This window comes from Dendrobates tinctorius, unplaced genomic scaffold, assembly GCF_039654945.1.
Source record: "Dendrobates tinctorius isolate UK_male_01 unplaced genomic scaffold, ASM3965494v1 ptg000035l, whole genome shotgun sequence".
In the NCBI taxonomy this organism is placed as follows: domain Eukaryota; kingdom Metazoa; phylum Chordata; class Amphibia; order Anura; family Dendrobatidae; genus Dendrobates; species Dendrobates tinctorius.
In genome coordinates this window covers 34112730-34139821 of record NW_027361703.1, presented here as the reverse complement: position 1 = coordinate 34139821, position 27092 = coordinate 34112730, and the positions used below count along the sequence as shown (strand labels likewise).

The 27092-nt window shown below is 43.7% G+C and overlaps 1 protein-coding gene across 15 annotated transcripts in view; it reads left to right on the top strand.

The window, feature by feature from the left end:
• The window catches only part of CADPS2 (calcium dependent secretion activator 2), a 708285-nt gene that overhangs the window by 541762 nt on the left and 139431 nt on the right, over nucleotides 1-27092 (top strand). For 11 of the 15 annotated variants that reach the window (XM_073573395.1, XM_073573389.1, XM_073573398.1 and 8 more), the window contains one exon: nucleotides 13369-13488. The exons of the other annotated variants lie outside the window; for them this stretch is intronic. In XM_073573395.1, the coding sequence (XP_073429496.1) occupies nucleotides 13369-13488 (120 nt within the window). The remainder of the gene's footprint in view (nucleotides 1-13368; nucleotides 13489-27092) is intronic. 15 annotated transcript variants of the gene reach the window in all.

Here is a 27092-nt window from a genome sequence, read left to right as displayed (position 1 = left end):
AGCTGGAAGAGAGACTGGCTTCAAAAGTCTCAAGAGAAAAGATACTGGCAGACATGTACCCTCTGCACAGGGCGGCAGCTTTTTTAGCCGACACTTCCACCGACTCCATGAGGTTGACAGATAGAGCAGCAGGATTATCAAACGTCGCGAGGCGGGCATTAAGGCTTAAGGGCTGTCCAGGGGATCTGCAGTGTAAGGCTAAGCTGTGCACTCTCCCATGTGATGGTCATTTTTTATTTGGAAAAAACCTAGATGACATCTTAGAGAAGACAAGTGACAGAAAGAAGCGCTTCCACAGGTTTCCAGCGGATCAGAGGAGGCCGCCCTTTCGGAGAGGAAAATTCAAAAGGGATCATCCTCCGGGGGATAGGAGAAGATGGGAAGATAAGAGGAAAAAGGAGTCCTGATTCATGTTCAGAGGAGCCACCTCAACTTCCAAGAAATCCCCACAGTGACCCCAGCATTCCGGTAGGGGGGAGATTGACGCTCTTTTCCCAGGCCTGGGAAGACATCTCTTCCAATGCCTGGATCCTAAACATCATAAGGGAAGGCCTCAAGATCCCTTTTTTACATCAGCCGAGAGCATCATTTGTTGTGACCCCCCGTCCGGAAGGTGATATAACAGTTGGCCTTGGAATCGGAAATCTTAAGTCTGCTAGACAAGCACATTCTTTTCGAGGTCCCGAGCGGACAGGAGAAAACGGGATTCTACTCACCCCTCTTCCTGATAAAAAAAAAACCCAGACCAGTCATTCAGGACAATCATAAACCTCAGAGGTCTCAATCAGTGGATAAAAAAATCAAACTTTCAAGATGGAGTCGGTAACTACAGCCATAAAACTGCTACATCACAATTGTTTTATGGCCGTAGTCAATTTAAAGGATGCATACTATCACATCCCCATTCACCCAGCTTATCAAAAATACTTAAGAGTGGCTCTCTACATCCAGGGCAATCTCAGGCATTTTCAATTCAGAGCCCTTCCATTCGGCATATCCATAGCCCTGAAAGTGTTTACCAAAGTCATAGCGGAGATTACAGCCTTCCTCCAAATCCACAACACAGTCATAATACCCTATTTGAACGACTTCCTAATATTGGGAAGCTCAGAAGACCACTGCGCTGTACAGGTGGAATGAGTAACAAACACCCTACAAAGACTGGGGTGGATGGTAAACATCAAAAAATCAAGGTTACAACCCCAAAAGAAACAGGTTTTTCTAGGGTTTATCCTGGATTCAGAACGACAAACCTGTCTGCTACCGGAGGCCAAGATAGAAAAGGTGAGAAACGTGACATTGGCGGCCCTAGACCAACCCCACATGACCCTGAGAAACGCGATGTCCTTGCTAGGCACCCTGACAGCCTGTATCCCAGCGGTCAGGTGGGCACAATTCCACACCCGACAGCTTCAGGAGGAAATTCTGTCAGCGCAAAAATCGCTGAAAGGGCATTTAGAAGGAGTGGAGAAGGCTGGAGCTTTACTTAGAGGTCAGGTTGTCAAATGGTGGTTAGACAGGACAAACTTGACGTCAGGGATACTATGGGACAAACCAGTGACCGACATAATTCTGACAGATGCGAGCTCCTCAGGCGGGGGAGCGCACCTAAGGGGTCATGCGGCCCAGGGGCCCTGGGGGCCTCAAGAGCAAAATGCATCTTCCAACTTGAGAGAACTGTGGGCAGTGAGAAAAGCCCTAAGAAACTTTATTTCCTTCCTCAGCAGCCGCAATGTCCGTATCATGTCGGAGTAACAGTGGCGTACATCAATCACCAGGGGGGACAAGATCAGACTTCCTAATGAAGGCAGACAGCAACATTTTTTACAGAGCAGAACAATATCTACTCTCTCACGGCACTGCATATAAAAGGGGTGGAGAATATAGAAGCCGATTTCCTGAGCCGCAATACACTAAAGCAAGGGGAATGGGCTCTAAATCGGTCAGTTTTTCAGAAGATAGTACAACTTTGGGGGGAACCGGTGATAGACCTCTTCGCCAACAAAAACAGGCAAGTGGAAAGGTTCTGTTCATTAAACCCAAAAGAAAAGCCATGGGCGGTGGACTCATTGCAAATTCCATGGAATTTCAGGCTAGCTTATGCATTTTCCCCAGTGACTCTGATCCCAACAGTTGTGAGGAAAATCAGGAAAGATCAAGCCAGGGTGATCCTAATAGCCCCGTTCTGGCCAAAAAGACCCTGGTTCTCGCTGTTGCAGATGATGTCCCTCTCAGATCCATGGGTCCTACCGGAGATCACAGACCTGCTACCTCAAGGTCCAATATTCCACGCACAGGTCAAGGGATTCCATCTGACGGCGTGGAATTTGAAAGGTCGCATCTAATGGATAGAGGGTTCTCTCCGGGGTTAGTGGCCACCCTGTTAAAAAGTAGGAAGCCAGTAACGACTAATATCTATGGCAGAACATGGAATAAGTTCCTACAGTTCTTAGGGAAGCTGTTAGACCAAAAACCCCCGATTAAGGCCATCTTGGAATTTTTACAATCAGGATTACAGCTGGGGTTAGCGGTAAATACCCTTAAAGTTCAGGTGTCTGCACTAGGCGCACTATATAACTGCAACTTGGCAGCAAACAGATGGGTAACTAGGTTCATTAAATCCTGCCATAGGTCCAGACCTATCCCATTACCAAAAATAGCCCCGTGGGATCTAAACCTGGTGTTAGAAACCCTTACAAAAGAGCCATTCGAGCCTGTTCAACAAATGCCTATAAAATATCTTACCCTGAAGACGATTATATTAGTTGCCCTTACATCGGCTTGTAGAGTAAGTGAATTGCAGGCCCTCTCGGTAAATCCACCTTATACCCAAGTGTATCAGAATAGGGTTGTGTTAAAAACAGACCCCGTGTATCTACCTAAGGTAGTATCAGATTTCCATCGGGGTCAGGAAATTGTCCTTCCCTCCTTCTGTAAAAATCCCAAAAATCCAGTGGAGGAAAAATTCCACAAATTGGATGTTAGGAGGGCCCTGCTAGAATATATATCGGTGACTAGCCAGTGGAGGAGGTCCCAGTCCCTATTCATAGCCTTTCAGGGTGCCAGAAAGGGTTATGGAGTGTCAAAGGGGACCATTGCCAGATGGATTAGGGAGGCCATTAGTATAGCCTACTCAGCTAGTGGTGTTCCAATTCCTGACGGCATCAAGGCTCATTCCACCAGAGCCGTGGCGACCTCCTGGGCCGAAAAGGCAGAGGTATCAATTGATCAAATTTGTAAGGCCGCTACCTGGGCCTCACCATCAACCTTCTTTAGACACTATAGGTTAAATCTATCCTCCTCTGCTGACTTAACCTTTGGTAGAAGGGTGCTGCAAGCGGTGGTCCCTTCCTAAGGTGGTTCGAAGTTTCCAAAAATCTCTCAGGTGTGCTGTCATGGGTGAAGGGAAAACCACCCTGGTTACTTACCGGTAGCCAGTTTTTCCGGAACCCATGACAGCACCCATATATTACCCCCCCTCTTTCACTGTATGGGTGTGCACGTTAGGAGGGTGTATTTGTGTGATGTGGTGTTGGATAAACATGTAACTAACCGGGAAGTCCTCTCATGCTCTGTAACCAACTGAAGCGGGGGAGAGGTGCTGCCCCTTATATTTCAGTAGGTTCCTGTCCTGGCCGGGCGGATCCCTCTCTCAGGTGTGCTGTCACGGGTTCCGGAAAAAACGGCTACCGGTAAGTAACCATGGTGGTATTGTCACAAACGCTTGATTGTAGTTGTTTCTGCTAAGGGTTGCCCAACCAGTTATTAGGTTTAGGGGGAAATCCCTTTTTCACACAGGGCCCTGTAGGTTTGGATTTATTTTTCCCTTATTAATAAAGACCTTCATTTAAAAACTGCATTTTGTGTTTTGTTGAGTTATCTTTTTCTAATATTTAAATTTGTTTGGTGATCTGAAACATTTAAGGGTGACAAACTTGCAAAAGAATAGGAAATCAGAAAGGGGGCAAACACTTTTTCACACAACTGTATTCATTAGAAAAGTGTATTCCATAAACATGATCAAGAAGATTCACTGGTACTTGGTCCAGTATCCATGTCTGTTGTCTGTAGTTCCTGTCCCACAGCCCTGTGAATTGACTCCTGCCTGCCAGAATCCCTGGTGTCTCTTCCTGCTATTATTTCTGATCATCCCTAATAATTACCCATTAACACATAAATACGTCATGCAAGTATTAGATATCTTTCCCAGAATATTTGTAGACTAGTAAGTTATAAATATTGTTAGCCTACATTACTAATTATTTTCCAGAAAATATTCCACAAAATTATTCCCGCAAAATTACGTACATGTATGTAATTGACAGAAAGTAATACTTGCACAAGTACAACATGGTGATCCCACTTCTACACCAGCTTTACCCACATCACCAACAACAGGATTATAACTGTGATTTGACAGCCACATTCCTGCTCTAATGTTTGTGAATATTTGAAAATGCAGATCGTTTTCATTTAAAGCTGTAAGAACTGATCACAAGCACTGGGTTGTAGTGCAGACAAAAGTAAGGAGGCTCCCCTTGTCCTGTTCTGATCAGACCCATAAATCTGAAAATAGTAGTCTATTGTTTAAAATAGACAGCCCTGGGCCTAATGCCATACAATATTTGTATCAGACAGAACCAGAAGTTGGTCCAAAACATAAGAAGAGGTGCAAATCCTACTGACATTCGAATTACCAAAAAATTTCACCAGATTTATCGAATACCAGTGACTGGATGAGGAACTTCTATGTTTTCCCTTCACCCATGACAGTACACCAGACAGCACACCTGAGAGAGGGATCCGCCCTGCCAGGACAGGAACCTACTGAAATTTAAGGGGCTGCACCTCTCCCCCGCTTCAGTTGGGTTCCTGTCCTGGAAAGGAATCCCTCTGACAGCGGTGGTGCCTGTTATCTGTGAAGGTCCCAGACCCTTCCCAGCGTGGGAAGAACAGGGCTCACCTGTAGCGCCGGCCGTCGGGCTTCTGGATACACAGTCCCTGGGGGTTCCCACTTGCTCCAGGTTCGTGCGGGCATGGGCGGCGACTCCTGATGGCTGGAGGCTCCACCGCGCCTCCCTCCCCTCGCGCGTGCCCGCGGTCTTGTTCCCTCAGAGCACCTAGCGAGGGAGAGCCGCGGGTGTCTTCCGGCCTCTGACATCAGCGGCGCACGGCATCATGGGCGCACCGGCTGACGTCAGCTAGGCGACGGTGTCATGGCGCCTGGTGTGACACCAGCCGACTTTTTCTGAAGTGGTCAGCTGGCGGTCGCAGGGGGGAGGGGAGAAGACACCCTCCTGGATGGAGGCAGAATATTTAAAGAAGAAGAGTGGCATGGCGGACGGGTAATCATGGAGTCAGAGCAGGAGCGATCACCGTCTCCACCGACTCTGCCTCCTTCGCAGCCCTCCGCTCACAAGCATGGCAGCCATTCAAGCAGCAGTCGCCCCAGCCGCAGGTCGGGGGACTCCTCAAGATCCAGAGAGCACAGATCTGGTGCTTCGACACAGCCTCCGAGTCTGGTACCCTTGATTACGGGTGGTGAGTGATCTTCGTGAATGCTAGCAATCTGTTAATAGGGGTCCCTGTTGTATGTTTAAATTCCGTAGGGAAAACTAAGAAAGCGGGGAGTAAGAAGAACAATAGGGATTGTGCCATATGTAAAAACCCGTAAAACCCCCCTAGCAAGAGACTGGCAGAAGGACCTTTGCGCCAGTTGCATCCTGCGAACCATGGCAGAAGAAGCGCCTAGTTTCGCAACCAACCTTATATCAGTCATTAGGTCAGAGATGGAAGGTTCCCTTAAAGCATTGTTGAATAAAGGGCGAACACCCATCCTCCTCCTACTCCTCAGACTGACACGGGTGGCAAACCATGTTTCCCAGTAGAAGACACGGATGCTCTCCTCAAGGCCATCAGGGCAATGATGGGCCTACAGGAAGAAAAGGCGGCTAAGTCCCCTTCCCTCCTCCTCTGAGACGGTACCCCTTTGAGCATAAGGACGCAGAAATATGGGACAAGGTCCCAAAGATTGACGCAGCGGTGTCCAGGTCATCCAAGAAATCGGCTCTGCCCTTGGAAGACTTGGGGTTTCTTAGGGACCCGCTAGATAAAAAAAGCGGATTCCTGTTTAAGACATGCATGGGAAGCAGCAGCAGGAGGATTGAAGCCTGCAATAGCTGGCACCTGCACGGCGCGTTCCCTAATGGTTTCGGCTGCAGCAATTAGAAGAGAGACTAGCATCAAAAGTCTCAAGAGAAAAAATACTGGCAGATATGTATCTTCTGCACGGGGCAGCAGCTTTTTTGGTGGACACCTCTGCTGATTCTATGAGGCTGACAGCTAGGGCAGCAGGATTATCAAATGCCGCCAGACGCGCGTTGTGGCTTAAAGGCTGTCCAGGTGATCTGCAGTCTAAAACTAAACTGTGCTCTCTCCCATGCGATGGTTGGTTTTTATTCGGGAAAAACCTAGATGATACCTTGGAGAAAGCAAGCGACAGAAAGAAAGGCTTTCCCAGGTTTTCGGCAGATCAGAGAAGGCTGCCCTTTTGGAGAGGGAAATTCAACAGGGGTCGTCCTCCGGCGGATAGAAGGAGATGGGAAGATAAAAGGAAAAAGGAGTCCTGATTTATGTTTGGTGGAGGCACCTCCACTTCAAAGAAATCCCCACAATGACGCCAGTGGTAGGGGGGAGATTGGTGCTCTTTTCTCAGGCATGGGAAAATATCTCTTCCAATACTTGGATCCTAAGCATCGTAAGAGAAGGCCTGAAGATCCCCTTTTTACGCCAGCCAAAAGCAGCGTTTGGCATTACCCCTATCAGGAAGGCGATCGAAGAACAGTTGGCCTTAGAATCAGAAATTCTGAGCCTGTTAGACAAGCAGGTTCTTTCCGAAGTCCCGAACATACAGGAGGGAACAGGCTTCTATTCGCCCCTTTTCCTGATAAAAAAACCAGACCAGTCATTCAGGACAATCATAAACCTCAGAGGCCTCAATCGGTGGATAAAAAATCAGACCTTCAAGATGGAATCGGTTGCTACAGCCATAAAACTGTGACATCAAGATTGTTTTATGGCCATAGTCAATTTAAAGGATGCATACTATCACATCCCCATCCATCCAGATTATCAAAAATATTTAAGAGTGGCTCTCTATATCCAGGGCATTCTCAGGCACTTTCAATTCAGAGTCCTTCCATTTGGCATATCCATAGCCCCGAGGGTTTTTACCAAAGTCGTAGTGGAGATGACAGCCTTCCTCGAATTCACGACACAGGCATAATACCCTATTTGGACGATTTCCTAATAGTGGGCAGCTCAGAAGACCACTGTACGGTACAGTTGAGTCGGGTGACCGACACCCTACAGGAACTAGGGTGGATGATAAATTTCAAAAAAATCGATACTACAGTCCCTAAAAAAACAGACCTTTCTAGGGTTTATCCTGGATTCAGAGCAACAAGCCTGCCTACTACCAAATACCAAAATAGAAAAGGTGTAGAATGTGACCTTGGCTGCCCGAGACCAACCTCACATGACCCTGAGGAACACGATGTCCCTGCTAGGCACCCTGACATCCTGTATTCCGGCGGTCAGGTGGGCTCAATTTCACACCCGACAGCTTCAAGGGGAGGTTCTGTCAGCACAAAGATCGCTAAGAGGGCGTTTAGAAGAAAGACTGGAGCTTTCCTTAGAGGTCAGGGACTCTCTCAACTGGTGGTTAGACAGGACAAACTTGGCTTCAGGAATGCCATGGGACAGACCAACAACTGACATAATCCTGACAGACGCGAGCTCCTCGGGGTGGGGGGCACACCTAAGGAGTCATGTGGCACAGGGTTCCTGGGGGCCTCAAGAAATGGGCGCATCTTCCAACCTGAGAGAACTGTGGGCAGTGAGCAAAGCCCTAAGAGACTTTATTCCCCGCCTCAGTGGCCGCAATGTCCGGATCATGTCGGACAACAAAGTAACAGTGGTGTACATCAATCACCAGGGGGGTACAAGATCACACTTCCTTATGAAGGCAGCCAGCGACATTTTGCACAGTGCAGAACAGCACCTACTCTCTGTAACGGCATTGCACATAAAGGGGGCAGAAAATATAGAGGCCGATTTTCTGAAGCAAGGGGAATGGGCTCTAAATCTGTCCATTTTTCAAAAAATAATACAGCTTTGGGGGAACCAGTGATAGACCTCTTTGCCAACAAAAACAACAGGCAAGTGGAGAGATTCTGCTCACTAAACCCAAGGGAAAAACCATGGGCGGTGGACTCATTGCAGATTCCGTGGGACTTCAGGCTAGCCTATGCGTTCCCCCAGTGGCTCTGATCCCAACAGTAGTCAGAAAGATCAGGAAGGATCAAGCCAGGGTGATCCTAATAGCCCCATTCTGGCCAAAAAGGCCCTGTTTCGCTCTGCTACGAATGATGTGCCTCTCAGATCCATGGGTTCAGCCTGAAATCCCGGACCTACTAGCTCAAGGTCCAATATTCCACGCTCAGGTCAATGGATTCCATCTGATGGCGAGGAATTTGAAAGGTCGCTTCTAATGGATAGAGGGTTCTCTCCGGGGTTGGTGGCCACTCTGCTAAAAAGTAGGAAGCCGGTGATGACTAATATCTACGGCAGAACATCGAATAAATTCCTGCAGTTCCTAAACCGTTAGAGCAAGAGCCCCCGATTAATGCCATCTTGGAGTTTTTACAATCAGGAATACAGCTGGGGTTAGCGGTAAACACTCTTGAAGTTCAAGTATCCGCACTGGGCGCGCTTTATAACTGCAACTTGGCAGCAAACAGGTGGGTAGCCAGATTTATTAAATCCTGCCATAGGTCTAGACCTATCCCAATACCTAGAATAGCCCCTTGGGATCTAAACCTGGTACTAGAGGCCCTCACAAAAGAACCATATGAGCCTATACAACAACTACCCATAAAATATCTTACCCTAAAACCGATTATTTTAGTGACCCTTACATCGGCCCGTAGAGTAAGCGACTTGCAGGCTCTCTCAGTGAATCCACCATATACACAATTTTTTCAGGACAGGGTGGTATTAAAAACGGACCCTGTTTATCTACCTAAGGTATCAGATTTTCATCGAAGTCAGGCGATTGTCCTTACATCCTTTTGCAAAAATCCAAAAAATCCAGGGGAGGAAAAATTTCACAATTTGGATGTTAAGAGAGCCCTGCTAGAATATATCTGTCACTAGCCAGTGGAGGAGGTCCCAGTCCCTATTCGTAGCTTTTCAGGGAAAGGCTATGGAGTATTAAAAGGGACTTTTGCCAGCTGGATTAGGGAGGCCATTAGTATAGCCTACTCAGCTAGTGGTGTTCCGATTCCTGACGGCATCAAGGCTCATTCCACCAGAGCCGTGGCGACCTCCTGGGCTGAAAAGGCAGATGTATATCAATTGAGCAAATGTGTAAGGCCACTACCTGGGCCTCACCGTCAACCTTCTTTAAGCACTATAGATTAAACCTATCCTCCTCTGCTGACTTGACCTTTGGTAGAAGGGTGCTGCAAGCGGTGGTCCCTCACTAAGGTCTTTTGAAGTCTCCAAAAATCTCTCAGGTGTGCTGTCATGGGTGAAGGGAAAACCACCCTGGTTACTTACCGGTAGCCGGTTTTTCCGGAACCCATGACAGCACCCGTATATATTCCCCCCCCTTTTCACCGTATGGGTGTGCACGTTAGTGGGGTGCATTTGTGTGATGTGGTGTTGGATAAACATGTAACTAACCGGGAAGTCCTCTCAATGCTCTGTACCCAACTGAAGCGGGGGAGAGGTGCCGCCCCTTATATTTCAGTAGGTTCCTGTCCTGGCGGGGCGGATCCCTCTCTCAGGTGTGCTGTCAGGTGTGCAGTCATGGGTTCCGGAAAAATCGGCTACCGGTAAGTAACCATGGTGTTTTTGCTTTGTAGAGATGGCAGGTAGCCTGCTTTTTGTTTTGTATTGTTTTTTCTGTTTGTTTTTTGAACTATGGGCCTATGCATTAAATTTGTTGGTCCGTATCTGAAAAGCGGAGCATTGACCTCTAGAAGCATAAATTAAGGAATTAATCTGTACAGATGATTTTGTGACCTAAAATGACAAGATGGAGCTTCTTCTTAAAGGTGTATCAGCCATAACTAAAAAATTTTTATTATTATAGCGCCATTTATTACATGTGAAAAGGGGTATACATAACAAGTACAATAATGATAAACAATGCAAGTCACTATCTTGTACAGAAGGACAGAGGATCCTGCCTGTGAGTGCTCACCATCTGCAAGGGATGGGTGAGGATATAGTAGATGAGGGTAGAGTTGGTCGTGCAGCGGGATAGTGGAACGAGGGTTACTGCAGGTTGAAGGCTTGTCAGAAGAGTTAGGTCTTCAGTTTCCTTTTGAAGGTTTTCACAGTAGCTGAGGGTCTGATATGTTGAGGTAGAGAGTTCCAGAATAGGGGGTTTCACGGGAGAATTCTTGCACTCGACTGTGTCAAGAGGAGATAAGCGTGGAGTAGAGAAGTAGATCTTGTGAGGATCAGAGATTGTGTGTAGGTAAGTACCGGGAGACTAGGTCAAAGATGAATGGAGGGGCTAGGTTAGGTATCGCTTTGAGGTATCTGGGCAATGGGAAGCAAGATACCTTTCAGTGCTTATCTACAGCATTCTATAATTCTGTAGGTAGGCCCCCGATCCAAACTGCAAGATAAGAAAAATAAGTTTTATTATACTCCCCCCGGGGGGGGGTCCGGTCCAATAGGTGTCGCAGGTCTTGGTCCGGCGCCTCCCATCTTCTTGCAATGCCACCCTCCTGCTTGCTACATCACTTCCCGGCATCACGCTCCTGCGCAGGCGTACTTATGCAGAGGTGATGAGATGTGATCTGGAGAGTAGAGAGGAAAGTTTATCTTCTGTAATGGCAGAGAAGCTGCTTTTGGAGGAAGAGGTGATGTGGGGAATGTAGGCCAAAGCTTTCGCTGATGTTGTCAATCTTCTGCATTGAGGGAGGCCAAAGGAGGAAGCAAGTATTAAATGCTTGGAGACAGCTGAGTGAGAAATGTCAGTGGGGATGTTAATGTCACCCATGGTGATAGTGGGCATGTCAGCTGAAAGGAAATGAAGTAGCCAGGTAGTGAAGTCTTGAAAAAAGTTGTGCCATGGGGAGTGGTAAATGACAGCCAGTTGGAGGTTGGTTGAGGAGTAGATGCGGACAGAGTGCACTTCAAAAGAAGGGAGAGTAACGGAGGGTGGCAGTGGAATTGGGGTGAAAGAGCAGTTATCTGAGAGGAGAAAACCAACTCCACCATGCTTGTTGCTGGGGGTGGGGGGTGAGAAAGATGTAATCCACCAAAAGAAAGTGTAGCTGGAGAGGCTGTGTCAGAGGGCGTGAGCCAGGTTTTGGTAATGCCGAGGAACGAAAGTTTGTTAGTGATGAAAACATCATGGATGCATAAAAGTTTGTTGCAGACAGAGTGAGCGTTCCTTAGAGCTCATATTAGAGGGACTGGAGAAGCGGGGCCTGGGAGAATGAGTGTAAGGTTAGAAAGGTTGTAGAAATTCATGCTAAATCGTGGATGGGAGGTAGAAGTGACTGTGGGGATGTGGGGAGGAGGGCCAAACTTTGGAGAGATATCCCTGATGGAGATTGGCGACCCCGAACAGTAAAGTTTGGGGTCGGTAGCAAACACCTACTGTTCAGGCATGGACCCCGAACACTGACTTCTTCAGGAAGTCCGTGTTACTGTTCAAGTTCACCATCCCAAACATAAGGTGTTTCCCACACTATCATCTGCATGACAGTGCGAGGAACACCAACTGCTCTGATTGGCAGTAAGATTATTTACACCTGTCAGAGCGTTGTGTCTTCCATGCTGTCAAATGACAGCGTGAGCCAGTAGCTGTGACCAATGATAAAAAATTTACGCTGATAACTACGAGAGCAGGCATCTGCTGATGGGATTGTTCATTATCCAGTGCTTGGTCAATAAATACATTTAAAAAATGGCTTGTGTTCCCCTCTATTTTAGCCAGCATGGCAAAACTGACAGATGTTTTAAATTATCAAAATAAATGACATGGAGTTACCCTCATTTTTGACAACCAGCCAAACTAAAGCAGACAGCTGGGGGCTGGTATTAGAAAAATATGGATGTTGCCCTCCCCAGCCTAAAAATTGCAGCCCACAGCCACCCTAGAAAGGCACATCTATTGGGTGCTCCAATTCTGGAGCTTTGCTCGGCTCTTCCCACTTGCCCTGTGCCAGTGGTAAGTGGAGTTAATATTTGCGAGGTTGATGTCAGCTGTTTTATAGCCGCTGACATCAAGCTCACAAGCTAGTAATGAAGAGGGGTCTATAAGATGCCTATCCATTACTGACCCCATAGTCAGATTGTAAATAAACACACAGCCAGAATAAATTCCAGGTGTCCTGCATCTTGGTGCCCCCTCATCTAGACTTATATAGCCAAAAATACTGTGCTACAGAGCACACTTTGACTCTGTCTGCATCATTATAGTCAGAGGCTGGAATCCAGTTTTGCAAGTGTTCAGATGTAATCACGGACAGATCTACTGACCGTATGCTAAAATACTACGTGAACACTGAATTGGTTTGTTTTTTTATGGCTGAGAATTCATGCCAATAAGGTTGTAGCTTCTCACACTACCAGAAATATGACAAATGCCTTCAAATATGTACTGTACATACCACATATTATACCAATGACAATACAAAAAAAATAAAGACTGAGACTTGGCATTTCTTTCTGTGCTGTGTCCATTCTCAATTTTTGGAATACCTAGTGCTGCATTTAATGGTGAAACCAGGTGTATGTGTCCAAATCTGCTCTGCTGACAAAGATGGATGGCAGATGATATTCTTCAAAGCTTTATTTCAAAACAGGTTAATAGTCGGCGCATTTCGAGGTCATGCAGGACCTCTTCCTCGGGACAAATCCTTACAAGTCTAGTGCCTCATTTAGTCGCTATTATCTAGTTGGATAGCAGCCAGTTCATAATGACAATTTAGCATAGTGACAGGGTCACTTGACCCCGAGAGCCTGTGCTGTGATATAGCTGTAGTAGGCTTATTTCATCGTAGCAATTATATCTTCTCATGTACCAGACAGATGCTCTGTATGTATTGCATATGTTCATATATTACACTTGCAAGTTTGTGTACATTGAACTTAGTAACCAGCTTATGTTATCTAATATACAATATATTAAACTTGTTGATCATAAGCCGCTGTGGAGGTAGGCAGCTATTTAAAAAATATATATATTTTTGAATGGTTCTACACCTAAATATGTGTACAAACTACAAAATTAATTGTTTTTCTCCAGTAAAAAGCTTTATATGCATTGTTTTGCAGAAGCATCACCAGCAGTCTTCCTAGCGTACCTCTTCCAAAAGTTCCAAGCTTGACTCTTAACCTTCCACAGATACCTAGTTTTTCAGCGCCATCCTGGATGACTTCTTTATGCGAGTCCACGTGTGTACTAATGAGTGTACTCCTAATGCATGACTGTTCTGCATGCTGTGGATTTTGAGCTCCTGTGTTATGTTTGTGTTGTGCAGTCATCTTGATGCATGTAATACTTATTTCTATAGAATTCGATAATTAAGTTTAATGATTGAATAATTTACACTTTAATGAGCAACTATTACATTGTATTCATGTGAACTAAGTGTCAAAAAGCATAAGCTGGTCACATTCACTAAGAAAGGCAAAATATTTTATTGCATAGTGTTTCGGAGCAGTGTAAGTCCTTATGGTTTATAATGGTTTTAAATAATACCGAAAACTACTTTAAAAAAAAAATGCTTATTGGATTTAACATTCTAGAATTAGGTGTAGTTTTATATCAAATAACACCTTATGCCAAGACATTGCTGGGGTCTCTCGTTCTAACACTTGTATGTCTTATTTATTCTATGAGCAAGTTACAAAGACACCTGGCAATGCAGATGTCACTGTGGACCAAAAATGGCTGACAATTTTTTCACCACCCAAAGTCAATTCAGTTGGATGTAACTGCGTTGCCTATATTGTGTCATTACGTTTGCATTTTTTAATTTTGAAACGACTTTTGGGCACAGGAAATATAGTGACGTTCAGGCAACTGAGGTCCTTTCCGAAAAACCTGTTTATACATGATTTGCTGTAATTTAACAGTGACAAATTGCCAATGGATAATTGTCAAGATCTGTGACCTAGTCTAGGCTACCATTGATAGGATGAAGATCCATCTGTCATTTGGCAAAAGCAAGTTTTATAGCACTTGAGGAACAATTACAGATCAATATTTTGACAAATATATAGTTTATCAATGTCTGTCATGTCCTACTTGCATAGGCAGATTATAATGAGAGCAATCTGGACTACTGCCCAAGGCTCGGGGGGCAAGTACACATGGCCAGATTGCCCCCATTATAATGTTTTGTTCACCATCATCGGCAGACGGCAGTACAAATCATACAGAATGGCAGCGCAACTCCAGGTGAGCTCCCATACCTCTTCTGTAAGGTGCCAGCGTGATGATATCATCGCAACAGCATGCACACGCCAGCCATAAGAAGAAGTGGAGCCCTGGGTAAGGGATCAGAACATGGGGGAATGGGAGTGAGGTGAGTGTTGTTTTTTTTTTTTTTTTTTTTAAATGTGTGTAAGAGGTGTGTGCCTGTGTATATGAGTCTATGTGAGGGCTCACACTGTATATGAGAGGCTATATGGGGCTCTCACTGTATATAGGGAGGCTATGTGGGATCTCACTCTATATAGGGAGCTATGTAGGGGTTCACTCTGTATATAGGAAGCTATATAGGGTTCATACTGTATATAGGGAGCTATGTGGGGGTCTTGCTGTATATAGGGGGATGTGTGGGTGTTCATCTTGTATATAAATAGGTTATGTAGTGACTTATACTATATATGGGGCTATTTGAGACTTCATACGGTATCTAGGGAGGCTACGTGAAGGCTCATACTTTATATAGGGACCTATACACGTGGTCAAAATTGTTGGTACCCTTCGTTTAATGACAAAGAAAAAACCCACAATGGTGACAGACATAAGTAATAATAAATCAAAAATCTATGAAAATGAACAAATGAAAGTCGGACATTGCTTTTCAACCATGCTTCCACAAATTTTAAAAAATAATAAAACTCATGAAATAGGCCTGGACAGAAATGATGGTACCCCTGAAAATACAATCTTGGAATCAGTGAGTGGGACTGTATAGAGGGCTACAGATACTGTGCTGTTTGGTGACATGGTGTGTATCACACTCAACATGGACCAGCGGAAACGAAGGAAAGAGTTGTCTCAGAGATTAGAAAGAAAATTGTAGACAAACATGTTAAAGGTAAAAGTTATAAGACCATCTCCAAGCAGAGAAAGAAAATTATAGACAAACATGTTAAAGGTAAAAGTTATAAGACCATCTCCAAGCAACTTGATGTTCCTGTGACTACAGTTGCACATATTATTCAGAAATTTAAGCTCCGTGGGACTGTAGCCAACCTACCAGGATGTGGCCACAGGAGGAAAATTGATGACAAGTCAAAGAGACGAATAATAAGAATGATAACAAAAGACCCAGAAAAACTTCTAAACAGATTAAAGGGGTGAACTTCAAGCTCAAGGAACATCAGTGTCAGATCGCACTATCCGTTGTTGTATGAGCCAAAGTGGACTACATGGGAGACGACCAAGGAGGACACCATTGTTGAAAAAAATCATAAAAAGCCAGACTGGAATTTGCCAAACTACATGTTGACAGGCCGCAAAGCTTCTGGGAGAATGTCCTATGGACAGATGAGACAAAAATTTAACTTTTTGGCAAGGCATATCAGCTCTATGTTCACAGACGGAAAAATGAAGCATATAAAGAAAAGAACGCTGTCCCTACTGTGAAAGATGGAGGAGGTTCTGTTATGTTCTGGGGCTGCTTTGCTGCATCTGGCACAGTGTGTCTAGAATCTGTGCAGGGAACAATGAAATTTCAAGACTATTAAGGGATTCTAGAGAGAAATGTGCTGCCCAGTGTCAGAAAGCTTGGTCTCAGTCACAGGTCATGGGTCTTGCAACTGTATAATGACCCAAAACACACAGCTAAAAACACCCAAGAATGGCAAAGAGGAAATCCTTTTGAGCATCTTTGGAAAGAGCTGAAACATGCCGTCTGGAAAAGGCAACTTTCAAACACGAAACAACTGGAGCAGTTTGCTCTTGAGGAGTGGGCTTAAAATACCTGTCAAGTGGTGCAGAAGTCTCATTGACAGTTACAGGAATCGTTTGATTGCAGTGATTGCCTCAAAAGGTTATTCAACAAAATATTAAGTTAAGGGTACTAATGTGACGTCCGTCTGCGAGTCTGGGCTGCAGTAAGACAGCACCCCGAGCAACCCCGATACCCTTTATCCCTATACAGAGATCTGGATTTACAGCAGAGCCCAGGAGGTAGCTGTCTGAATAAGAGCAGTGGACCAGAGCAGGACGGTCGCCAGAAAGGGGTTAAAAACGGGACCAAAAGCGTAGTCAGGAATCCAAGTCTAAACCAGGCGGGCAGCAGAGATACAAAACCGGCAGACAGTAGCAGAGTCAAATTCAGGCCAAAGTCAGAGTCATAAACCGGGAGGGAGGCAGAGGTACAAAATCGTTAGGCAGTCGCAGCATCAAAAACCAGGCCAAGGTCAGAGTCGTAAACCAGGAGGGCGGCAGAGGTACAAAATCGTCAGGCAGGAGCAGAGTCAGAAATCCAGGCAAAGGTCAGAATCAAACATAGCAATAACAAACTAGCACACTGGGGAAACCAAGACTATATCTGGTGGCCTGCAAGACAAGGTATTTGAAGGATCAGGCTATCCTTCACAGGTTCACAATCTGATGATGTCATTTGGACCACCCCCAGGACCAGGCCAGATGGTGATGCACCAACCCTTTCATGACTGACAGAGGAGCGGAGCCTGCGCCCACCAGATGCCTGCATAGGAGCCCCTTCTCTGTCACCACCACCCACGGGGAAACCACGGCGCCTCCTAGTGACCAAGGCAGGAACAGCCGTCCCCGAGTCAGACGGTGACGTGACCGCCCGGCACCTCCCAGTGGTTGAGACCGAAACAGCAGTCCCTGTATCTGACGGCGACGTGACAGTCTGGCGCCTCCCAGTGTCCGAGGCAGGAACAGCAGTCCCTGTATCTGACGGCGACGTGAAAGTCCGGCGCCTCCCAGTGGCCCAGGCAGGAACAACAGTCCCTGTGTCTGACGGTGACGTGACAACTATCATTTCTGTCCAGGTCTATTTTTTTTTTTTTTAATTCCATGGAAGCGTGGTTGAAAAGCAATGTCTGACTTTCCTTTTGTTCATTTTCATAGATTTATTTATTATTACTTTTGTCAGATTCAAGTTATTTCTGTCACCATTGTGAGTTTTTCTGTCATTAAATGAGGGATACCAACAATTTTGACCACGTGTGTATATGGAGGTTCTTACTGTATACAGGGGGCTATGTGAGGGCTCATGCCGTATGTAGGGAGCCTATGTGGGGCTCATAGTGTATATAGGGGCTATTTGGAGCTCGCACCGTATATAGTGAGGCTGTGTAAGGGCTCACACTGTATATAGGGAGGCTACGTGATGGGTCATATTGTATGTATTGAGGCTGTATGAGGGCTCATACTGTATACATGGAGGCTATGTGACACCTTATACTGTATTTAGGGAGCTACATAGAAGCTCATACTGTATACAGGGGCTATGTGAGAGCTCATACTGTATATAGAGAGGCTATGTGATAACTCAACCTGTATATATAGGGCTTATGTGAGGGCTCAAACTGTATATAGAGAGGGTATGTGAGGACTTATACTTTATCTAGGAAGCTATGTGGGGGCTCATACTGTATATAGGAAGTCTATGTGAGGGCTCATACTGTATATAGGGGCTGTGTAGGGGACTCAACCTGTATATAAAGAGGTTATTTGGGCTCTCATACTATATATAGAGGGCAATGTGAGTGCTCATACTGTATCTAGAAAGGCTATGTGAGGGCTCATACTTTATATAGGGAGATATATGGAGGGTCATAATGTTTATAGAAAGTTGTGCGTGGGCTCATCCTGTTTATAGAGAGCTATGTAGGCCTCATACTGTATTAAGGGGCTATGTGAGGGCTTATACTGTATATAGGGAGGGTATGTGAGCTCATATTGTATATAAGGGCTATGTGAGGGTTCATACTGTATACAGGGACTGTGTGTGGGCTCATACTGTGTATAGGGGATGTCAGCTTACTTAATTCTGCTCAATGTTAAGTGATTGAATTAATATTAATATAAAATACTGATTATAATTAGTATGTTAATATTGAGCAAAATTAAGTTCAGCTTATTGGTTCAGCCCTCCACAACAGTCACAGTATCTCATGTAGCCCTTCGGGATAATTGCCCACCCCTGTTCTATTATATATAGCGCTAAATTATGTATAGTGCTGTACATAAAGGAATCCCTTATTTTTGCATCTACAGATGTGCACCAGAGCACCTGTTTTATTTAATCATGTGACTTGTCACACGATTCCCTTTAATAGATCATGTGATCTGTCACGTGATACATTGAGGGATGGGGAGACATGCCTTCTAAACTGCCCAGAGCCCTGGCTGCTCTTAATCTGCCCCTGCCTACTTGTTAAAGAAAGTAACAAATGATTGGTAGAAAATGGTAAAAATCTGCTTTTTCTCGCTGTACATAATCTATGTTGTGAGGCCAACTAATGGTAAAATAGTAACCATAGTCCCATCCCTCCTCCACTATGAGCATCACAGTGAATTAAATGTATATTGCAATAACCCCAATTAAACCTTAATAACTAGAGATGAATACATTTATTTGACAAGAACTGAATTATTGCATCCATAGACTGTCTAGTTTAAATTCACACCATCTACTATCTGACTTAGTTTGCACCCAAAATTTGCACTAAAATTTTGACAGATCTTTGATTCACAGTGCCACCATGTAAAGCCTCTATCACGCTGTAACATTTTTATTATTTAACCCCTTAGCGACCGCTGATACGCATTAAAATGGCGACTGCTAAGGGTGTTTAGTCCCTCATCACTGTTTTTTAAAATGGGAATGAGTCTGAAAATCTCTGGGGTCTGGCTACCAGCCGTGACCTCAGAGAACATGATCAGGGCTGGATTTTCCGGTGCCCGATCACGTGTTCGCCGTTATTCACTGAATAAGGATGATCACAATAAAAGCATGCCCGCTGTTTCAATGATTTGTCTCTCTTCTGACATGATATACATGTCAGAGGAGAGGGAAATGATGCCCCCCGGAGATCCCCTCAGTACCTCTGTCATCCCCGGACCCTCCTGATCCGTCTTCAGCTTGGTGCCATCTTCCTGGAAAAAAAAATGGCTGCCTCAGTGCGCCCGCTGAGATCTGCCAGCAGGTACCCAGTAAAAATAGAAATTTTTTTCTTTTGGTTCCTTTTGATCGCTGTAATAGACCTGATCACCGTGATCAAAATAAACAAACAAAAATAGTAAATCAAATCACCTTTTGTCAACCTTAGTTAGATAAAAATTATAAAACTTTTTTTATTTTTTCCATTCTTTGCAGTTGGGGTTAGGGTTTGGTTTAGGATTGGGTTAGTGTTGGGTTGGATTAGGATTAGGGTTGGGGTCGGGTTAAAATTGTTTTTTTCAGAAGTAAAAAAAAATTCTTACAATAATGACGGCTAGTGTTGAGCTCATGTGCTCTCTACTTGAGTAGGATGCTCAAGTATGCACAGAGTATCGTGGATCCCTGCATGTTTTTTTGGGTGTCTGGCAGTCACAAAACATGCGGGGCAGGGATTCAAGAATGTCCCCCATATTCTGCGCATACGCGAGCACCCAATGCAAACTTGCGCTCATCGCTAATGATGACGTATTCAATATGATGATCTAATGTTATCAAATTTTGTGTCGTACCTGTGGGTTCAAAATGCAAACTATACCCCTGGATAAAATCTTTAAGAGGTGTGGTTTCCAAAATGGGTCACTTGTGGGGGGGTTTCCTCTGTTTAGGCACATCAGGGGCTCTCCAAACGCGACATGGCTTCCACTAATTGTTCCTGCAAATTGTACATTCAAAAAGTCAAATTGCTCTCCTTCCCTTCTGAGCCCTGTCGTGCGGCTAAACAGTTGATTTTCCCCACAAGTAAGGTATTGGTGTATTCAGGAGAAATTGCACAACAGATTTTGGGGTCCATTTCCTCCTGTTACCCTTTTGAAACTGAAAAAGTATGAGTCTAAAGTAAATTTTTCGTGAAAAAAATTAAATGTTCATTTTTCCTCCCTCATTGCTTCAGTTCCTGTGAAGCACTTGAAGGGTTAAAAAAACTTCTTGAATGTGGTTTTGAGTATCTTAAGGGGTGCAGTTTTTAGAATTGTGTCACTTTTGGGTACTTTCTGTCACATAGACCCCTCAAAGTGACTTCAAATGTGATGTGGTCCCTAGAAACTGGTTTTGTAAACTTTGTTGTAAAAATGAGAAATCGCTGGTGAACTTTTAACCTTTATAACTGCCTAACAAACAAAGAATTTTGTTTAAAAAATTGATGTAAAGTAGACATGTAGGAGATGTTACTTATTAACTATTTGTGTGACATACCTCTCTGACTTAAAGGCATAAGAATGAAAAGTTGAAATTTTCAAAATTTTTGCCAAGAAATGTTACCGCTATCATGAATTACAATATGTCATATGTCAGACTCAGTGGGATCAATTGAAGGGTTCTAGAGATATAACCTCATAAAGTAACAGTGGTCAGAATTGTAAAATTTGGCTCGGTCATTAAGAGGTTAAATGTGGATGTAGTGTGAGTGTGTTAATATACTCACTTACCACAGTTCTCTCCGGTGTCCAGTGCCGTTCTTCTGCTCTTATGAATGACGTTACCGATCTGCAGACGCCTCTATATCATGCTGAGCTCTGCGTAACCCAGAAGTGACTTTTACAGCGTAAGTCCTTGGAGTGTCAGAACAAGGCTCCATAGCCTTTCATTATCACAGTGACTTTTGGCTTATGCAGAGATCATAGACTGAGCCAGCAGGTGACGTCACTGAGAAGAGCAGAAGAAGACACTGAACACCAGAGAGAGCGGCGGCTGGTGAGTATATTAATATACTGACAATACAATACATGGATGTACACACACACATATTTAACCCCTTTCCGACGTCAGGCATAATTGTATGCCGATGTTAGACTCCCTCACTTTCATGTGGGCTCCGGCGGTGAGGCTACATCTTTCCTGGGACATGACAGCTGTTTTGAACAGCTGACATGTGCCCGGAATAGCCACAGGTAGAATTGCAATCCACCTGCGGCTATTAACCCGTTAAATTCCGCTGTCAAACGCTGAAAGCGGCATTTAACTCGCACTTCCAGTCATCGGGCCAGTAATCTGCACACCCCCATCATGTGATCGCGGGTCACCGGTTCGTTGGCATGACAACCAGAGGTCTCTTGGAGACCTCTATGGTTGTCACTGCTGGCTTGCAGTAAGTGCTACCCGGTGGTTGGCACTCATAGCAAATGAGTAATTCTACTACATAGAGGTGATCTGATCATCGCCTCTATGTAGCAGAGCCGATCAGGTTGTGGCAGCTTCTATTCTCCCTTGGAGACTATGGAAGCATGCCAAAAGTAAAAAACAAAAAAAAATGTTTTTAAAAATATAAAAAAAAGTTTAAATCACACCCCCCTTTCGCCCCATTCAAATTAAAACAATAAAAAAAATCAAACATACACATATTTGGTGTCGCCGCATTCAGAATTGCCCGATCTATCAATAAAAAAGGATTACCTTGATTGGTAAACGACATAGCAAGGAAAAAAGTCAAAACGTCAGAATTATGCTTTTTTAGTCGCAGCGACATTGCATTAAAATGCAATAACGGGATAAAAAGATCGTATCGGCACCAAAATGGTATCATTAGAAACATCAGCTCAGCATGCAAAAATTAAGCCCTCATCCAACCCCAGATCACGAAAAATGGAGACGGTATGGGTATCGGAATATGGCACAATATTTTTTTTTTTTTTTTCGAAAAATTTGGAATTTTTTTCCACCACTTACATAAAAAAGAACCTAGACATGTTTGGTGTCTATGAACTCATGATGAGCTGGAGAATAATAATGACAGGTCAGTTTTAGCATTTAGTGAACCTAAAAGCCTAAAAAAGCCAAACAAAAAACAAGTGTGGGATTGTACTTTTTTGCAATTTCACTGCACTTGGAATTTTTTTTCTCATTTTCTAGTACACGACATGGTAAAACCAAAGGTGTTGTTCAAAAGTACAACTCGTCCCGCAGAAAACAAGCCCTCACACGGCCATGTTGACGGAAAAATAAAAAAGTTATGGCTCTGAGAAGAAGAGGAGCAAAAAAATGAAAAAAGCAAAACTGAAAATACCTCCGGTCATGAAGCGGTTAAATAAATATAAATGTTAGTGGGAATGCTTCTTTAAGTAGTGCTTTTTTCCACACTGTGTGATAAGCATTTATCTCCTGAAGCGCTGTTCTAATCAGATGCAACTAGTCTCTTTGATTAAAATGTTAAATAAAAAAAGTCTGCGGAGATCCGCTTTCAGCCTGTTACCTTGGAGTTGTATTGAACATAAGGCAGTACTATACTGATCACATTCACTAAAAATGTTACTTTCCTTACCATAGGTCTCGCAGGTTTCTCTAGCGGTAAAATAAAAATTTGTTTAGATTGTTGTAATTATTGTAGTATTGTAGAACCATCATCCATTCAGTCTAGACAGTATTGAATCCTAGCGAGATATCGTTCTACTTTTTGCAAAGCATTGCAACACACACACAAAAAATGTACATACAGCTCTGGCAAAAATTATGAGACTACTGCACAGTTTTATAAAAATCAGCTTCTCTACAGGTCTGACAGCCATTCCATTCCAGAGTCAGTTGAATTCCAACCAGAGTACACCTCGTTCTACTTAATGTGCTTCTGATTAGGTGATCACCTGAACCAAATCTAATTTAATGAAGGAAAGCATAAAAAAACCCTGCTGTGGTGTTCACAATCCTCTTGCAATAGGACAAGCTGGATGGCAAAACAAGTGCTAGTAATATCCCAAAAGAAATAGGAATGAAAAAATAACTTTTAGCCATTCCCAAGGAGTTGAAAAGTCTTGAGTGAGGAAAAGAAGGGCTCAATTCTGGCTTTACTAGCAGAGGGATACAGTGAGCGTCATGTTGCCTCCATCCTTAAAATTTCTAAGATGGCAGTCCATTACAACAAGGTCAAGCAGCAGACGTAGGGGACAACAAAGCTACAGACCGGCAGAGGGCGAAAACAACTCTCCACTGATCGGGATGACTGTCATCTTATTCTAATGTCTCTCAGCAACAGCAGTATGACATCAAGTGACCTACAAAAGGAATGGCAAATGGCAGCTGGGGTGAAGTGCAGGGCAAGAAAAGTTTGTAACAGGCTCCTAGAGGCAGGGCTCATGTCATGTAAAGCTAGAAAAATGCCTTTCATCATAGAATCATAGATTCGTAGAGTTGGTAGGGACCTCCTGGGCCATCTGGTCCAACCCCCTGCTCAAAGCAAGATTCGCTAAATCATCCCAGACAGATGTCTGTCCAGCAAAAAAACACAAAAATTGAGCTTGGTTTGAGTTGGTACACATGCAGCATATAAATGCATATTCACATGGCCAAAAAGCATACAAAACCTACAAAAGTAGGTTTTAGATGTCTGTCCATCCTCTGTTTGAAGACTTCTATTGAAGGAGAATCACCACCTCTCGTGGCAGCCTGTTCCACTCATTGATCACTCTAACTGTCAAATAGTTTTTTCTAATATCTAATCTGTGTCTCCTCCCATTCAGTTTCATCCCATTGCTTCTAGTCTTTCCTTGTGCAAATGAGAATAAAGATGATCCTTCTACAATGTGACAGCCTTTGAGATATTTGTAGACAGCTATTAAGTCTCCTCTCAGTCTTCTCTTCTGCAAGCTAAACATTTCCAAATCCTGCAACCTTAACTCAGAAGACAGGGTTTGCAGACTGGTCACCATTCTGGTCGCTCTTTTCTGAACTTGCTCCAGTTTGTTGATGTCTTTTTTAAAATGTGGCACCCAAAACTGGACACAGTATTCCAGATGAGGTCTGACCAAAGAGGAGTAGAGGGCAGAGGAGAAGCAAAGGAGAGCCATGCTGAAGTTTGACAAAGACCATAAGGATTGGACCATAGAGGACTGGAGTAAGGCAATCTTCTGATGAGTCTGTTTCAGTTTTGCCCAACACCTGGTCATCAAATGGTTAAACAGAGACTTGGTGAGGCATACAAGCCACAGTGTCTTGCACCCACTGTGAAATTTGGTGGAGGATCGGTGATGCTTCAGCAAGGCTGGAATTGGGCAGGTTAATCTTTCCGAAGGAAGTATGAATCAAGCCGCATACAAGGTTATCCTGGAAAAACAGTTGATTCCTTCTGCTCAGGCAATGTTCCCCAACTCTGAGGACTGTTTTTTCCAGAAGGACAATGCACCATGCCACACAGCTAGGTCAATTAATGTATGGATGAAGGACCACCACATCAAATCCCTGTCATGGCCAGCCCAATCCCCACACAAGAACCCCATTGAAAACCTCTGGAATGTAAGCAAGAGGAAGATGGATAGTCACAAGCCATCAAACAAAACTGCTTACATTTTTGTGCCAGGAGTGGCATACGGTCACCCAAAAGCAGTGTGAAAGACGCATGAAAGTTGTGATTTTACAAGTCATGGTTATTCTACAAAATATTGATTTCTGAACTCTTCCTGAGTTAAAACATTAGTATTGGTGTTTCTAAATGATTATGAACTTGTTTTCTTAGCATTATTTGAGGTCTGCAAGCACTGCATTTTTGTTGTTTTGACCATTTCTCATTTTCTGAAAATAAATAAAACAGCAATTCATATTTTACTCAAAAATATACCTGTAAAGATTAAAATCAGACAAACTGAAAATGTTGCAGTGGTCTCTTAAGTTTTGCCAGAGCTGTATGTGTATGTATGTATATACATATATATATATATATATATATATACATGATACTGTATATACATATATAAATATAGCTATATACTTACGGTATATGTATATATCATATGCCTGTCCAAAGATGTGTGTGTATATCTAATATATAAAGCTCAATGTGGATGTGTGTGTATGTATGTGTGTGTGGCATCCGCACCGTCGCAGCTACAGCCACAAAATTTGGCACAGTCACACGTCTGGACCCCGAGAGCGTCATAAGCTATGTTGTGAGGCGAAATTTTAACCCCGCGCGTTCCAATTCACCAAACAATTTTGCCCCTATCTACATAATGGGGAAAAAGTGAAAGGAAAAGTGTTGGAGGCAAATTAACAGCTGCCAGATGTGAACAAGGGGGACTGAAAGAATGAGAGCGATGGCGCCAAAGAGTATATACCTTACAGTTGCTAAGGTGGGGCCCTGACATGAGATACTCACCACAGACGGGGATATGAACACACACACAAAATGTGCCACACACTGCCACGTGCTTCAACACATATACCACCCTCAGCACACATTTCATCACACATACACCAACCTCTCCACATAAAAATCGAAACACAAAAGTCGCCACTCAAAACTCGCCACGCTGTCCCAGAGCTGTTTAAAAGATGAAAAATGAGCTGTGATTGGTTGCTATCAGCAACAGTTTTCTTTGTAGACAGTTGTGGTAACTGAGGCCTATTATTCTTATCATTTATATGGTGTTATCTTCCTTCTGTAAAGCTGGAAATAACACAATTTATTACTGTGCCAACACAGACCACCCTCTGACACAGACTGCAGGGGGAGCCCAGTATCACACAGAATTAGATACATGGCTCAGCAGTCAGTATCACACAGGATAGGATTAGATACACAGCTCAGCAGTCAGTATCACACAGGAGAGGATTAGACACATGACTCAGCAGTCAGTATCACACAAGATAGGAATAGATACGCAGCTCAGCACACAGTATCACACAGAATAGTATTAGATACACGGCTCAGCAGACAGTATCACACAGGATAGGATTAGATACACAGCTCAGCAGTCAGTATCACACAGGAGAGGATTAGACACATGACTCAGCAGTCAGTATCACACAGGATAGGAATAGATACGCAGCTCAGCACACAGTATCACACAGAATAGTATTAGATACACGGCTCAGCAGACAGTATCACACAGGATAGGATTAGATGCACAGTTTTTATGTGCAATATAATCATAATTTGTTATAACTAACCACAGTTGGTTACTATGCCCAGGTAACGCCAGGCATATATATATATACACACACACACACACACACACAAAAACTCTCTCACACACCAAAATAAATATTTAATATACTGCTGATTTTTCACGTTTTCCCACCTACAGACCTCTCTGTTCTTTGTAATTTTTATCGTAGGTACACTTCAACTGAGAGACAGAATCTAAAATAAAACCATAAAATCACATTGTATGATTTTTAAATAATTAAATTGTGTTTTATTGCATGAAATAAGTATTTGTCACCTATCAACCAGCAAGAATTCTTGCTTTAGACCTCTTAGTTTTTCTTTAAGAAGCACTCTTAATGTGCACTCATTACCTGTATTAATTGCAATGGTTTGAACTCGTTACTTGTTTAAAAGACACCTTTCCACATACTCAATCAATCACAATCCAACCTTCCACCATGGCCAAGACCAAAGAGCTGTTTAAGGCTATGTTTTTTTTCTGCCTGTTTTGTCATAAGAGTTTGGTTTTTGCAAAATGCAGTATGTCCCTTATTTCAACATTTTTTTCAATGTTTTTTACCCATTGTGCAATAGGTAGTGCAAAAATGCTAAAATAAGGTATCAGGTTTTGCTGTGTTTTTGGTGCTAAAACCTGATGACGCTGAATCAGATTTTTTTATGCACTAATCTTTATCAGCATGCACAAGAGAGACAAATGTACCCTGACAAAACTGCAGTAAAACAACACGCAAAAAAAAACACAGCAA